The 16583-nt window shown below is 31.8% G+C and overlaps 2 protein-coding genes across 2 annotated transcripts in view; both read left to right on the forward strand.

The window, feature by feature from the left end:
* Positions 1-16583, forward strand: part of LOC133200175 (caspase activity and apoptosis inhibitor 1-like) — a 327434-nt gene that overhangs the window by 162767 nt on the left and 148084 nt on the right. The gene's annotated exons all lie outside the window — the stretch shown is intronic.
* LOC133200246 (uncharacterized) lies at positions 417-10156 on the forward strand. Its single transcript, XM_061336061.1, has 2 exons — positions 417-467; positions 8058-10156. Exon 2 carries the CDS (start codon positions 8142-8144, stop codon positions 10143-10145), a length of 2004 nt encoding a protein of 667 aa, XP_061192045.1. The 5' UTR covers positions 417-467; positions 8058-8141; the 3' UTR covers positions 10146-10156.

Genomic DNA, 16583 nt, shown 5'->3' on the forward strand with positions numbered 1-16583 from the left:
GTGTAAAGTTATCTGTCAATCATAATTCCAAAGACATTGAAAATTATTCCTTACATCAAATTTAAAAGTTTCAATTGTCTTGAGTTAATTCCAATTAAGATATGCAATTAAACGGTGTATAATTTATGGAAATGATATTAACTCATTACATGCCCTCTTCTACAAGTTTAAAGAATATTGTACTTTTACATCATTTATTTAGAAAGTTGCAGTAGTATTTGGTGTTTTTTTTTTATAAAGTGATATTTATCATGTCTCTATTTTTATATGACAGTACTTTATACACTCCATTGCAGTAGCTTAAAGTCTGCCCCTCCCATTCTACATCCTCTCCATGCTCGCTCCATGTGTGGTAAAGGATGACTGTACTTTCATGCGAAATGAGCTTTCAAAACGAGCATTTTTCTTTTAATTGCAGGAATGGTCAATATCCAATTTACAACTTTACGCAATTACATTTAATAAAAGTTTGTATTTACGAAGTACGTATCTGTTTTCATAGGTGGGGGGTAACCATGATTTCTTGAATCTCTATATACGATAAAATTAATAAGAACGCCCACTTTTTTCTGACTTAAAACATAGTTAGCACATATGTTTTTCTATTGTTCTTCTTTTAACAGTAGTTGTATATTTGCACTACTAATGTTGTGTCAAACGGAGATTAATAGACAAACATGCGTTCATGGCTTAAGAGACTTCTCTCCTCTCATTTTCCAACAAAAATATTCTACTTCCTTTGCTTCAATAATATCATCAATAATGTTTCCATGTTTAACTTCATTTTTCTCAGCTAACCGTATTTTCCGTATTTTCAACACTTTCAATAGTGTTTAAAGTTTACCTGGCAGCATATTTCAGTTTAAAATCTAACTGAATCTTTAATCTCTGAATGGTAAAATTGTTGAAGAACATGATGAACTTTCATGATACAACTCGTTAGCACGCCTCCATCTAAAAATATCTGTACACGTTTTTTCTGCCTTAATTGTCTATTAAAATACAGCATCTCTTAATAAAATCACATACAAGGTCATCATTAATGGACATATTGTATAAATAATCAGCCGCAGCACCATAAAAATCTGGACCTTCAAATAATCTAATTTCAGTGCTATATACAAGAGGTTTCATGAATTACATTTAAAGAATATAAAAGTCTTTGATACACGGTACTCCATATTCACATTTGACACTTCTGAAATTTTTTTAGTACGATTCTGTAATTGATTTACAAACAATTCCTAGAGTTCTCAAAATGGTAAAAAATAATTTGTTCTCCAAAGATGAAACAATAGCATTGTGAACAAAATTAATTTTTGGAGAATAAAAGATACTGTAATACAACTAGATATTAACGGATAAAAATGTACCAGCAACATTATCAAGAACAAAAATTAAAACGATTTCCTCCTTCATAAGAGGAACTTTCTCCACTCCATGACTTTAAAAAAAACTGCTTGTGAAGAATTTGGATCATCTGGTCCATCTTTAAAAAACAATTTTGAGACACATGAAAAATAAACACTTCATATGGATCTTTTGTTGTACAGGAATGTCTGTATTAATATGAATATTCAATTCTTTTCCATATCAAAAACTCTTGTAAACTGAAAATTGTAAAAGAGAGTGCGCAGAAAATGTAAAGGAATGAACATCATGAGATATTTCACTTGCGAAAAGAAAAATAACTTATTTTCTGTTGCTCTTCTACAATCTAAATACAAGACAAAATTTAAAATATTTTTTTCTATTACACTCTTTATTTGAATTATACCGCCAACATTTCTTTGGTACTATAAATATCTTTCCCTTCTCATAAGAAACTTCTCCGATATCATCTGTTAAAATTTATCTGTATACCATAACAATATTTTCCGTTTTTGCGTCTTTGCGCATTTTTACATTTTCACCGTTTGAACGCTGCTCTATCAAATGATTCCTAGACACTCAATCATTTCATTTGACAAAACAGTTGTAGTACTTTAACTTAATTGGAAATTTTTTTTTACACTAATGTCAAGAATGTTTAAAACAGCTTCAGCACTGGGAGAAATATGCTGCACATTAATATTATTACCGATAAAAATAATAATACATTCACAACTAGGGTCTACCCTTTGACTTGCCTCTAAATTCTACAATCTTTTCAATATTTACAGTCCTCATTAAAAGTATGATGTTCATTTTTTTCTGATTTCAATATATCTATTTCTTTTTATAGGTGCTTAGACACAGATTTGAACTTAACATTTTCTCAAATTTTCTGTATAATATCACGACTGAATTGAATTGAACATATTTTATTGACAAAGCCAAAAGGATAAGACACAAGTTCTACAACTTAGATAGTCTTCTCCTTATTCAAAATTTTATAACATTGCCATAATAAAGTACAATTATTCTCAGTAACAATTAGTAGTGTCAAAGACTGTAAGCTCTTTATACCAGAATACAATTCTATATACAAAAATTAAGATTTTTTAGAAAATCTACCACATTCTATTAAAAAAGTATGAATAACTTTAAAAATTTCTACATTTTGCTGATCAGAAAATGAATCTACACCCCATAACATCAAATGCACATCTATAATGTACAAACTGTTGAATGATAATAAATTACTCATTAGAGAATGTCTTGCTGTTGCATATTTTCTACAAACAAAAAACAAATGGTAGGGATCCTCTATTTGTCCATGCACATGAGCAATTTGGATTGTCTATTAAATTACAGCGAAATAGGTCAGAATTTAAAATACAATTATGTCTTAACCTTGTGTGAATAATATTCCAAAATCTCTTTCCAAAAGAGAAATACTTTGGAGGTTTTACAATATTACTTGACAAATTTTTTTTAAAACATTTAATGGATGTTGCCTCCCTTATGCCGAGTTTAATTGCATTCCACTTTCTAACTGTGTCCGGAATAAAAGATTTATTGAATAATTCTAATCTGCATTTTGGTAAGGAATAGTTGGAAGAATTTCGAGAAGAGTATTGTGAAATATTGCCTCTAATATCAGGTACTATATTTTGAATGTAAGTGGGTACTAAATTGTTGTGTATTTTGTACATTGTTACTAGATTAGTTCGATTTCTTCTATTTTCCAAAGGTTCCCATCCAGTTTCCAGATAAAGTGAATTTTTGGAAGCAATAAGTGTAAGACCTGTTACTATTCTAGCAGCAAATAATTGAACTTTCTCAAGCTTTTCAATATCTGCCTTTGTACATCCAGACCAAACTTCAACAGCATATTCCAGTTGTGGTCTGATAAAAGAAATATACATCTGGGATAAAATATCCCTTGACACAGTGAATTTTAGTTTTTTCAGTAAACCAAGTTTTTTGTAAGCCTTCTTTACAATGTTATCAATATGTTCAGACCACCCCAAATTTGAAGACAATAGTATCCCAAGATGTGTGTGTTGTGTGACATATTCTAATTGACAGTTCTCAAAAATTAAATTGGGAAATTGTTGCACAGCTTTTAAATGAAAAAATACAGCTTTGGTTTTCTGTGGGTTGAATTTCAACAACCATTTCTTCGACCATTCATGTAATATTCTAAGATCATGATTAAGATTTTGCTCAATAAGAGTGATATTTTCTGAACATTGTTGTAAAGAATTGTCATCAGCATATAATCTACAAACAGATATCATATTTTGAGCAACATCATTTACATATAGTAAAAATAAGAGTGGTCCAAGTATCGATCCCTGAGGGACTCCATCTTTTACATAACCTATGGAAGAGAGCAGATTTCTGTACTTGACTTGTTGTGTTCTGTTGCTTAAATAACTTTCAAACCAATTTAGCATATTGCTATTGATTCCATACATTTGAAGTTTATAAATTAAGCCTTTATGCCATACTCTATCAAATGCCTTGGATAAATCGCAAAACACCATACAACAGAATTTACCTTCATCAATACTTTTCACAATAGAATGGTATATTTCTAGAAGTTGATATACAGTAGAGTGCCCAGGTAAAAAGCCTGACTGATATTTATAAAAAAGATTTTTTGAATGTAGGTAATTGTACACATGTTTGAATATAATTCTTTCAAATATTTTACTTACACAACTCAACAAAGACACAGGTCTATAATTTGAAGTTATAGAGGGGTCATCCTTCTTAAATAGTGGAAGAACATATGCTAATTTCCAACATTCAGGAAATGTTTTTAATGATAATGATTTATTAAATAATATACACAGTGGTTTTGATATAGTATTTTTGCAGGACTTTAACATTTTGTGACTGATGCAATCTGGACCAACTGCTTTATTGACAGGAATTACTGAAATTATATCTGTAATCTCATGTTCTTGTATTTGTATTTCTGGAAATTTATCATTACATCTAATTTCTATATTTGGAAGTTCGTGGTCACTATCATCTAAAAATGTGATAGATGTAAAATACTTGTTTAAGAGTTCAATCTTGTCGGTGTCTAGTATTGCAAATCTATCTTTGTTATTGTCATTAATATACTGAATGGGTGGTATTTCACTCGTCGATTTAGTGTGAAAAAAGTCTTTCAATAATTTCCAGTATAATTTTTTATTATTCTTACTAGCATCCTTTAGATGAGAATCAATATTATAGTAATAATTAGTGATGGCATGTTTTTTCATGTTATTAACCTTATTTCGTATTTTACGAAAAATAATGCGATCAGATTCTCTTTTAGTTTTTTGTGCTTTTTTCCTGAGTCTATTGCGAATACGCATAGTTTTCTTTAGAAAAGAATCCATCCATGGTTTATCATTTGGCCTTATGGTTACAGTTTTTTCTGGTATGCATTGGTGAATAATAGAATTAAACTTTTCTGTGAAGTTTTTTGTAGCAGTTTCCATGTTTTCTGCATCATCAATAATGCTATTCCAGTCGCTTTGTAATATGAGTGTATTTAGGAGTTCTAAATCTGCATGCTTGTATTCCCATACTTTGCGTTCATATGCCATATTAATGCTGCTGTTCTGATGAATATATATATAAGTAGCCCTATGATCACTAAGTGTATGAGCAACATTCAAGGTACCAGAATCATGTACATGTATATTTTCACTAATAATGATAGGATCTATGAGAGTGTCTGTGTTACAAGTGATTCTTGTAGGTTCATGTATGATGTTTGTTAATCTGCAACTGTCCAAAATTGTATGAACTTCATGTGATGTATTTAGTTTTAAGAAATCAACATTAAGGTCACCAAGTATTACAATATTATTAGAGATATCATTGGCTTTTTCAATAGACCAAGAGAACTTTTGCCAAAAGATACTGCTAGTATGTGGTGGGCGGTAAATACAGCATATAAGAAGGTTTCTCTTTAATTGAGGTATTTCTATCCATAATATTTCAGTATCAGTTGGTTCTAAATCTATTCTGTGGCTTGCCTTAATAAAATTAGAGACAAAAATCATTACACCTCCACCATGGGAGTTTCGATCTTTTCTGAAAATACTCTTAAAACCTTCTATAAATAAACTTTCATCTGTTACACTTGGGTCCAGGTGAGTTTCACTAAAACACAGGATATCAAAATCATGAACTAAATACATGAGGGAATCAATCTTATTTCTTATACTTCTGATATTGAGATGTAAAATATCAAGAGAGTTTTCAACATTTGGTCCTGGATTTGTTTCAATGTCACCTGAGCGTAAAAGGATGAAAAACATAAATAACTGTGCAAAAAAATTTATTTTGAGGGACCAAGATGCCAGACTCTTGTATTGTTGCTTGAAAAACCCTAATGCAGACAGTAAAATTTTTAACAGATTTGCAATTTTTAAGACTCTTATAGCTGACCTTATCAGTATGCTATGACACTGGATGTAAAAAACCCCAATAGCGGCACGATACTGCTCAATAGAATTACGACTTATATACTGCAATAGCATTTCACATGAAAATATAATTAAAATATAATTAAAAACTTATTTTATCTGGAAATTATTGGAACTACGAATTCTGGGACGCGTTTGAATAACACATCTTTGCACTTACACAAATTTTAACTTTATCCTTAATATTTAAGAAAAGAAGCGGTTTTGTTACGTATTAATGAAAAATATTACATCTATAATCCAGAAAATTTAGAGTAGAAATAAATGTTCGACAGCAAAACCAACTCACCAGTATTGTCAGTCCTTGCTCTGTGATGTGTACAGAGTTTAAATAATTGAACACACCCGTGAAACGTAAACTGTTTTTGTAAACAGGGCATGTTTAATGTTAATGTTTACGATTCACCGGGTGTGTTCAATTGTTAAACTCTGCACACACCACTGAGCACGGACTTACCATACTGTGAGTGGGATTTACTTTCGAACTTTCTACTCTGAATTTTCTGAGTTATAGTTTTAATATTTTTCATTATTATACTTTCATGTTAAATACTAAAATCTGATTGGTTTAGACGCATTTAACAATCCGTAATGTTACCCTCAGCGTTAGCAACACACTTGACAACGGGTAACATTACGAAAATATCACATGCGTTCAAATCATGCGCGTACGGTTCACCGTAAAATTCTCAAAACGTCGGTTGTGCGTTTGAAAGAAGCCGAATAAACGAGGTCAATAAAAACTTGCGTATGATGTAGCTTACTTGAAAACAACAAACGACAGACGAAACATCCTTGCGAGTGCAAACTTTAGATGATAAAGGACTTTTTGAGTAGCAAACAAACAATAAAGAGGTTGGTAAATCTTTTCCGAAGCTTTCTTATTGAGAAAAATAGAAGCGGGGAATTTGAAAGCTTTCTAAGCGTGAACTTAACGACGATCTCCGAATTTTTTTATGACATCTGAAATCAATAAGACATTCAGTATAATAAAATAAATAGTGCACGTTTTTGAGGGTAACAGTTGAAATTGACACCCCAAGGAAAACCATTGTCAACCTCCGCTGACGCGTCGGTTGACAATGGTTTTCCTTGGGGTGTCAATTTCAACTGTTACCCTCAAAAACGTGCACTATTTATATATTAATACATAACAAAATTGCCACTTTTCTTAATTAAGTATAAAGAATAAAATTAAAATACGTGAAAGCGCAAGGATGTGTCAATCCAACGCGTCCAGAAATTCGAAGTTTTAATCACTTCGAGATAAAATAAGATTTTTATCATATTTTAGTATGAAATGCTATAGCAACATATATAAGTCATGAAATTATACAGACAATTAGAGAAAATATTAACTTCAAATTTGTGTCCAAACACCTTTAAGACTTAAAATGTGACACTGAACACCTTTTCCACTTTTTGTATTTTAAAGTTTCTTTCTTTCTTTTTTGAATTAACCTTTTCATGTAATAGTCTCATTCTCTCGGAGTTTCTTCCCATTGAGTTTCTGGTTGTGAAATATTATGTTGATATTTCTCCATTTCTGTTTCTCATTTTAAAGAATTGTATCATTGCTGCGGCGTTTTTCCTTTGATGTCCACTGTGTTTTTATTTTTGATACACCATGACTAACTGTGCTCTAACAACCATGCTCTTTCAAGATAGATGAATGTGTGAATTTCGTTTTGGATTTAAAAAAAATTGACGTGCAAAATTTAGAATTTTTTATGTAGACCTAAGGAAAGTTAAACCTTCACTATGTCTATATGTGTTTGCTCATTGTATATTGCTCATAAAGTCAGCTACTTTGTTTATATTCTTTTTCTTTATCAATGTAAGGTCAAGGATCATTGGAATTGTTGCATCATTACCCTGTGTTGTTAGAGCACAGTTAGTCATGGTGTATCAAAATATAAAAACACAGTGGACATCAAAAGAAAACACCTCAGCAATGATACAATGGAATGATAGATGATGTGGAGAGGATAGCACAGGATGTAGATTGACTGTTTTTTGAAAACATATGCCGGCGTGAAGCGTCATAGTTCATGTCCTCAAGAATTCTCAAAAATTAAATTTATCTCTTTCAGTAAACAACAACCCATAATACGCCAAAACATAACTTGAAATTAGGATGACAAAGTTTATCTTATGCATTTTTTTTTAAAGGATATTTGATTTTTTATTTAGCAACACCCAATCAGTGTGTCATAGTAAGAGGAATTCAAACCGAAAGTTGTGCAGCAGTAGTTGCTGTAAGGAGATTGAGAAAAAATGGCTGACTCAAAAAACGAAATCCCTGTCGAAAACCCTGAGACTGAAAAATGCCACTGTCCGATATGTCTAGAAAAGGTAAGGAATCCGAAATATTTGCCGTGCTATCACACATTTTGTGAGCCGTGTATTCAGACTTACATTTCAAGTACGGCAGCACATAAGGAAAATGAAACATTAAAATCGATCGAATGTCCAGTGTGTCGTAGATGTATCGACGCTCCTAGGTGTGACATTTCAGATGAGGAGTGGGCATCAGAATTACCACAAAATAAACTTATTCTGACTATGTCTGTAGATCCTGAGCAAGATGAAAATAAATACTGTATGTTTTGCAAACGACTAGAGAAAACTGTACCTGCAAACCAATGGTGTAAAGTTTGTATGGAAGCTATTTGCGAAGATTGCAAATCATTACATAGAGCTGCACCAAGCCTGCAGAATCATAAAATTTTAAATCTCTCCAACATTAAGGAGGTAGACAGTGAAATTGAGATAGAAGAGTCTTGTATGTTGCACCAAGGGAAGATACTTGATGTGTTTTGCCAACACCATCGAAAGCTATGTTGTATCGTATGTCTTGTCAAACACCATAAACTGTGCAAGAATGTGGACACAGTTGAAGATATGGCCCTGGAGATTGACCGAGACAGCATTCAAAAAATTTCTTTAAAATATATTGGTTTGGAGAAAAATCTTGAAGATATGCTGTCAGAAAACAAGAACAGATTAGACAAACTTAATGCCAGGAAGCAAGAAATTTGTGTGACCACTGAAGAGAAAATTCAAGAGATCAAAACATTATTGGACAATGCACATGCAAAGTGGCTAAAACAATTTGAGCAGAATCATGCAGATTCTATTGGAAATATTGAAATAGCTTTTGATGAGCTGAAACGGTTTTCCACTACAGTACATGAAGCAAGAACCATGTTACAATCAGTCTTAAAGTTTGGGTCCTCAAAACAATTGTTTATTACAAACTATAAATTGCAAAATCAGATTTCTGACCACATCACTCGTTTTAAGTCTTTGGACATTTGGAATTTCTCTGAAGACTACAAGCAACATAACTCGGACTTTCTTAGTCAAATTTCCAATGCCAAAGAGTTTGAAGACGTAGAATTGTCCAAAGTACAGAAAAGGGCAGTGGAGATAATTTCATTGAGTGTTCCAGAGGTAGATGACAAAGATAATATTTTACAAAGGAGAAAAACAATGTCTCAAAAGAACTGGATGCAAGTTAAATTTGAAAAACGATCACAGATTAGCGGATTTCCAGAAAGAGTTTATTATGGCTTATTTATACACGATACAAGGGTTATTTTTTCTTTGACTAGCCCACCTGCGCTGAAGATTTACGACATCAGTAAACCCACAGGAGAATGCGTTCACACTGAGAAATGTCAGAATACACCGTACGGACTCTGTCACACTGGTTTGAGCCTGAATGAACTATATGTTTCTTTTGAAAACTTTATTAATCATTATCTAATTGATATCACTGAAACTATAACATTCACAAAACTTGGAACCATTCAGTTGAAAGAGCCCATGTTGGCAATTTCGTGTGGGCCAACAACAGCATTTGCCGCCAATAAAACAAAGAGAATGATTTGTTCCTTGGACTTCTGCGTAAACCATAGTTCAGCGTATGTATGTCCTGGCAGTGCGGCACCATTTGTGTCCTCATCGACAATATCAGATCGGCATTGTTTTATAAGAGGTGGTGTGGTTATAGTTGTGGATGGAAATAACCAAGAGATTTTTAAGAGTGCTTGGCATGAAAATCTACGTGGTCTTACATTTGATTTAAATGACAATATTTTGGTTTGTAAGCATAAGACAACTAAACTTAAACAATTTAAACATGGCAAAAGTGAGAGTAGAGACATTGATTTAGAAGGCATCACAGAAACGTACAATGTTATACTTCATCCAGCGGGAGAGAAGATTTTGGTGTTAGACTTCAATGAAAAATGTTGTGTATACCAAGTATCGTAGAATTGGTTGATACGTGTATATAAATTTAACTAAATATATGATTCTAATACTTTCAAACATAGGCATCAGGGGGTCGTAACATAAAGGGTACTTAAGTCTAAGACCTTGCTTAAGTGGGACTTAAGTACAGTCTTAAACTTAAGACGTAACTAGAAGCGTGCTTAGATTTGACAATCTTAGCAAAACTTAGGCGACCGGTAGAGGTGACTTAAGTATGTCTTAACTTTCTTAAACACATATTTAGAACTATTTAAGGTTGACTTACTATGTTTAAACATTCCTCTAGTTATATTATGCATTAAAAAATAATTTTCTCTAATTAATATACTGGTATATGAATTTTAGTTTTTCGTCGGGGGGGGGGGGGGGGGGGGGGGGAGGTATTCATCACTAATTCCAATATCACTCTCTAAATGACATACATGTAAATGCAAAATATTATTTTTGGATACATTTGAAATATTAGTGGGACCTTGGTTATAAACACTAATCATTATAAGTAAATTGTATACAGTGATCATGGATTTGTTTGTTCACTGTGAAAAAATGAGATGAAATGATTTTAAAAATTGCAGGTGAAGTAAAGGATGATGAGTAGAGAACTATTTAATAAAGATTTTCTGTAAATTAGTTTGAAAGTAGAACGCAACAAACGAGGATTCAGACAGGGGTTCACTACCGTTAACGTTAGAGAGAGAGAAAGAGAGAGAGAGAGAATTGATAAGTTGGAGATATAAGAAAAATTGTTTTCTGAAAACAATATTATTCTTTTCCATCCTTCATTAAATTGTAAATAAGTATATCATAAAACGTCCGTAGTCTCTGCTTGCTGATATGGAAGGAGAAAAAATTCAAAATGCCCCTATTTTTTTTTTAAACTTTTTTTATTAAGAGTTTCAATTTCAAGAACGTAGACGTTCGGTTATCGTGCCATGTCTGCAAGAATGACAATTTGAAAGCAAGTGAACATTTGTCAAACGGAAGAATAACAACAAACGGTAAACTGAAAACATCGCAGTCGATCTCGAGTGATAAATAATATTCACGCATTTACAATGAACCACTAGTGCCACTTTGTGACCGTGCAATATTTATTTTCAAATATTCACAATTACTTAAGCAGAATTAATTTTAACTAAATACGAAATCTAATCTAACCTAACTAAAACCGATAGGTAAGGACGTCAACTTTAATATACATGTGTAGTGGCTTAGATTTCTATTTCATAGCCCTCGTTTCGTAAATTATATTTTACAAGTATTTGTTGGTATTTCAGTCTGATAATTCTATTTACCTTATGTTTTCAGTTGTTACTTACGTAAAACCCCGTTATTATTTGTCTTTTTTAAGTTAGGACATGTGTTGACATTCCACATGTTTTACTTTTTAAACAGGAAGTGTCATCCATGTTGGGAGTCTTTCCATAGTACTTTTGGTAGCTGTGTTCTGATTGGTTAACTTAGCTATAGAATCTTTGATGTTTATTGGCTTTTATATTTGGGCCTATAGCTAGGGTATTTAAAGCCGTGTTCGTGTAGTTTTCTTCACTTGGGTTGGGGAATAGACCTAATGGTTAGTTCCTCTTTACAGTGCTAATAAAACCTCCTGGTTTAAACGCACTTATTTGCTTAGTACCCTTTAGTAGTGCTAACAAAATCTTATGATTTAACAGTACTCTAGGTCTTAGCTAGCTTTAGTTTCACGTTTTTCACAGATTCTAGATTTTTTTTAGGAAACAGTTAGGATGTAGGTTTAATAGAATAAATTTATTTTCCCCTTTCCAAGTCAAGCCTGGTCTAGGGATTTGTAGATAACAGGTATAATTCCTAGAACCACTATTTACTATTTATTATTTATTTTTGGTGTTGTTTATTTTCTGGGTCAGTTATTTTTAGAACCTAGAATTAGCATTGATATTTTCAGTTCAACTCTAGAGTGTTGAAAGTAGTCATATTGGGTGATGTAGCTCATTCCTTTTACACTTTTCTAATTTATTCATTTAATAGGATTTTTGACCTTTTTCATAAGTATGGAAACTCGGTAGGGACATAAATTATTTTCATAGGTTTTTCACATTCCTCCCATTTTTCCTATTAAATTTTTCACAAACTTCTTATTTATTTATTGAGATTATTGTTATTCACTTGCCAGATTAAATTATATTTTTGATAAAACTATTTATTCCTGTGCAATTTTGAAAGACTATATTCTTGTTTAAATTTTGACTATTATTTATTATTTGTTATCATTTACAAAGGTTAATTCTCACTTTATTAAATTTATAAAACTTACAACTGTGTTTTCATTTAGCGTTGATCATAGTTCAGATATCCCCTTACCTGGGTTGACAATCATAACTGGAGGCAGTTTACTGCTTTAAGCCATGTTGGCTATTAACTTTGTTGATTTATCTATTAAAGAGTTCTACTTCCGGTTACACATGTGATTAAAAACGTAACTAAATCATTTTTACAAATACATATATAGATAAATTGGAAAACTAGGATGATTAATAAAACATACTTTGAACATAAGTTTGACTTAGCTAAGTCCGTTTTATGTTACGGTTTAAGACATACTTAAGTAGTACTTAGGCAGGTCTCAAGATTGCACCTAAAACATACTTATGACCCTACTTAAGTCAAAAACTTAGCAAGCTTTATGTTACGACCCCCTGTTTCGTATGCAGGGTACCCCTAGTTATATTTACCACATGGTACTCGCTCAATGTTCGGCACCTGCACTTCAAGCCAGTGTTTTCACCATGGGACAATTTGGATCAATAAACAGCGTTTTTGTACAAAAACCAAGTTCCCTGAAGTCCTTTTACATTTTTTGGCATTAGCCGATTCATCTGTTGAAACCTTATTGCACATATACAGGACACTCCCCGATTATTCCAAAAAAAGATTGAACTTTTGTGAAGAGGAGTTCAGGGAACCAGGTTTTTGTAGGGGGAATAAATATTTTTTAACACCTAATCGCCCGCAGGGTAAAAATTGAAAATCAATTGTAAATCCTTATTGCATATCTAAGGGATACTCTCAATCATATTTCAATTTCGGGGGCGATTTTGGCTTGAAAACTGACATTTTCTAAATAAATGAATGTGGCTTCTTCCCTCGTTACCCAAATATGAATGTGAGTACGGTTAGAGGCAAACACCTACGTGCGGGTATTACTGTCTTATGACAGCATCTAGAGTTTTGGTTTGTATGCTTATTTGGTTTTTTTAAATATAATTTTTTGTTTTGTTTTTGTATAGTATAAAATAAAAGAATATTACTGGAAACATGCCAATATCTCTTTAACAATGAAAGACAACTTTATCATTGAGTCAACATCTGTGGTGGACGTAAGGTTCTTAAATTTATAAGTATTTACATAAGAAAAATATATCTCATCAATGAGTTTATACGTAATGAGAAAAAAAAATGTACACTTCACTACATAATGGAATTCGTCACCTAGAGTGATTTTATTACATGAATTACATAATATTAAAGATCTGTCAGTATTTCATCTACCAGCTTCGATAGGAAGTCTGTGGTTACAAATTCTAAATTTTGTTAATATAATTCTTAAATCTTTTGGGAGTTTACTTAGGTACATTTCTTGCCCAAAACTGTTCTTAAAAATCATATGATTTAAACATTTAGATGAATTTTCTATCTTCATAAACCATTCTTGTGTAAATTGACTTAAAAATGTTTCTTTCACAACAGATTTTAACAATGTAATACTTAAGAAATTTTGATTCATCCATACATAAGACAGACCACGTGAATTCAAAAACTCCCTTGCACATTTCAACCATGGGTGCATAAATAAACCTTCAGAAAAGCGTTAATATAGAAAGCAGTACATTATGTATGTTAACTTATGCTCATGAAACATCAACAGTTTAGCCCCGTATGTAATCATTCGTACCTTTTCCTATCATAAATGGATATCTCCAGTTTCCCCCATACAACATGCAATTAGAGGTACTGAAATAAACGTGTAAAACAAATTTCAGAAATTTTAAGTGTACCTTCTCTAAAATAATTAAGTTTTCCTAACCCCATATATCAAAGTTGGGCTTATAACTTTATCAAAGAGATCTATTTGATAATCTTCTGGCAGATGAAAATATCTTATTTTTCTAAATACTCCATACCCTTGACCCTTGTTTAGTTCGGAACAGTCCACTACGAAACATGATAATACCTAAATATTTGAATTCGTTCACAATTTCAATTGGGGCCTCTTTTATATAAAAATATTTTCTTTGGAACTCTTCCTCTAGAAAAAATTAGTAGATTAGTTTTGTCTGTATTTACTTGAAGCTTCCAATGACCTTTTAAAATAATCTAAAAATTCGAAGATCTTTGTAAATCCTCTTAATTATCAGATAATAAAACTGTGTCATCAGCATAAAAAAGTATAAATAGTTTAAACATAGTCTGCATTTCAATTTCTAATTTTTCACTAAAGCTCCTAAGACCTTCAATATAATTCTGTAGTAAAAAGTTTTCTAATAAAGTTATTTCTAATTTTCTAATAAAGTTAATATATAAAGTAAAAAGAAAAGGTGTTAAATTTTCCCCTTTCTTACCCCAAGGTTACACATGAAAAATTCTGAGGTGTTTTGATCAAGACATATCTTTGATTTGATACAATTGTACATATTTTTGATAAATCTTAAACATTTACTATCTTTCCCACTTATTAACACTTTGGACCACAAACCAGAACTCCATACAGAAGAAATTTTTGTACAATTACACAAATAATCGCAAAATTTCCACCATTGAGTGGAATTAATCTAAAATAATTACAGTTTGAATTTGATGTCGATCCATTTTATTGACAAAAAATAAACGTTTCTTTTACAAAGCATAGTGACCTCAAATGTTTTTTCATACGTTTAATGTATTTTATCATTGAGATTTGCAGTTTTGTAAGTAATTAATATTATTCATACTACATTATATCGAAAAAAGAAGAAGAAAGAAACAAGGAAAAACAGTGAAAATCGTTTATTGTCTGACGTCATGGCGTCAGACAGTATTAGATTTAGCCAAGGCTTGTTGGTCAAGTCGTTCAATAGAATTCTTGTGATAACTTTATCTTGGAAACTTCATACTATCTAAACTATCAAATGGAGAGCATGTGGAGTAAAGGAAACATGCTAAACACCCAAACAAACCAAAGTACTTGAGCTGTTGTCATTATTATCACATTATAGGTTACATAACATTTGGCCATTCTCGAAAATTGCATCATTCATGTCCAGAAAAACAGAAGGAATGAAGCTGGTCAGGTCAACACTTGTCGATTATCTTTATAAGATTAACTAATGGATGTTTATTTTTCAATGCATACACCATGTCCCTCTACCTTTAGAATTTTTATAAGTCTACAAATATTCATAACTTTCAGACGTTTGCAAACGTTGCAAATGTATATTTTAAAAAATATCAAAGTGAAGTATAAATGTTGAATATTCTGTTGCTTTAAAGTAAATGCAAAGATATTAGCTCATTTAAAACACATTTATCTTTTTTAATAAGACATTTCTTATTTATAAAAATTGTTCACCAATTGATGTTTAGATTTTTATGTGTTGTAACTTTTCTTTGAAAAGCACTGGTTATATATCTTTCTATTCATAAACAGGCCCGTTGGAATAAATTTCAGAAAATTTCAGTTTCGGGTGGACAAAATGAAGAAAAATTCCTTATCGAGCACAAAAAAAATATCCGAAGTTAATATAGACATGATTTAGGGGACACAAGCATAAATTAGCTATGTATAAATCGGCAAAATTATTGAGCTCACTGCCCCCTCCCCCCCCCGTTCCTGCGTCCATGAAAAAAAAAAAATTAAAAGTAATATAGTGTGTATAGAATCACGTCTCTGATAGAATAAACTCATGTCCAAGTTTCTGAATTGAACTTTTCTTCTGTTTTATTGCTCAAAAGAATTCATTTCATGACTCAGAGTCATGTTGATTTACACTGGATTTAACTTTTCTTGATTCTTCGCGTAAAATTAAATTTGCTCAAGTCAGACAAGCTTTTTAGGAAAGCTAATACTTGTCGTATTTTGCGTTTATCCCATCGTGGTGTTTCCTGTCATATCGTGCGTTTTTCCTATCGTATCGTACGTTTATCCTATCCTATCGTGCGTTTATCGTGTCGTACATGTATCGTGTGTTTATCCTATCGTATCGTGTATCCTGTAAAGAATATCGATGCGGATACTGTGCTTCGTGTTTCTTATCAAAATTATAAATGTAGCAATTTTTCATTACATTTCATGGATTGTATTTGTATTTTTTTTTATTGTATGCGAGATGTGTTTCATATATGTATACAACAAGCCAATTTACCTGAGATTGGTCGAAAGTCACTCGAAGACCCCCAAAAATTCAAATAAGAGACCATTAGTGA

The sequence above is a fragment of the Saccostrea echinata genome, unplaced genomic scaffold (genome assembly GCF_033153115.1).
Source record: "Saccostrea echinata isolate AGI-Se365-2 ecotype Australia unplaced genomic scaffold, CSIRO_AGI_Sech_v1 ptg000037l, whole genome shotgun sequence".
NCBI classification, from domain to species: domain Eukaryota; kingdom Metazoa; phylum Mollusca; class Bivalvia; order Ostreida; family Ostreidae; genus Saccostrea; species Saccostrea echinata.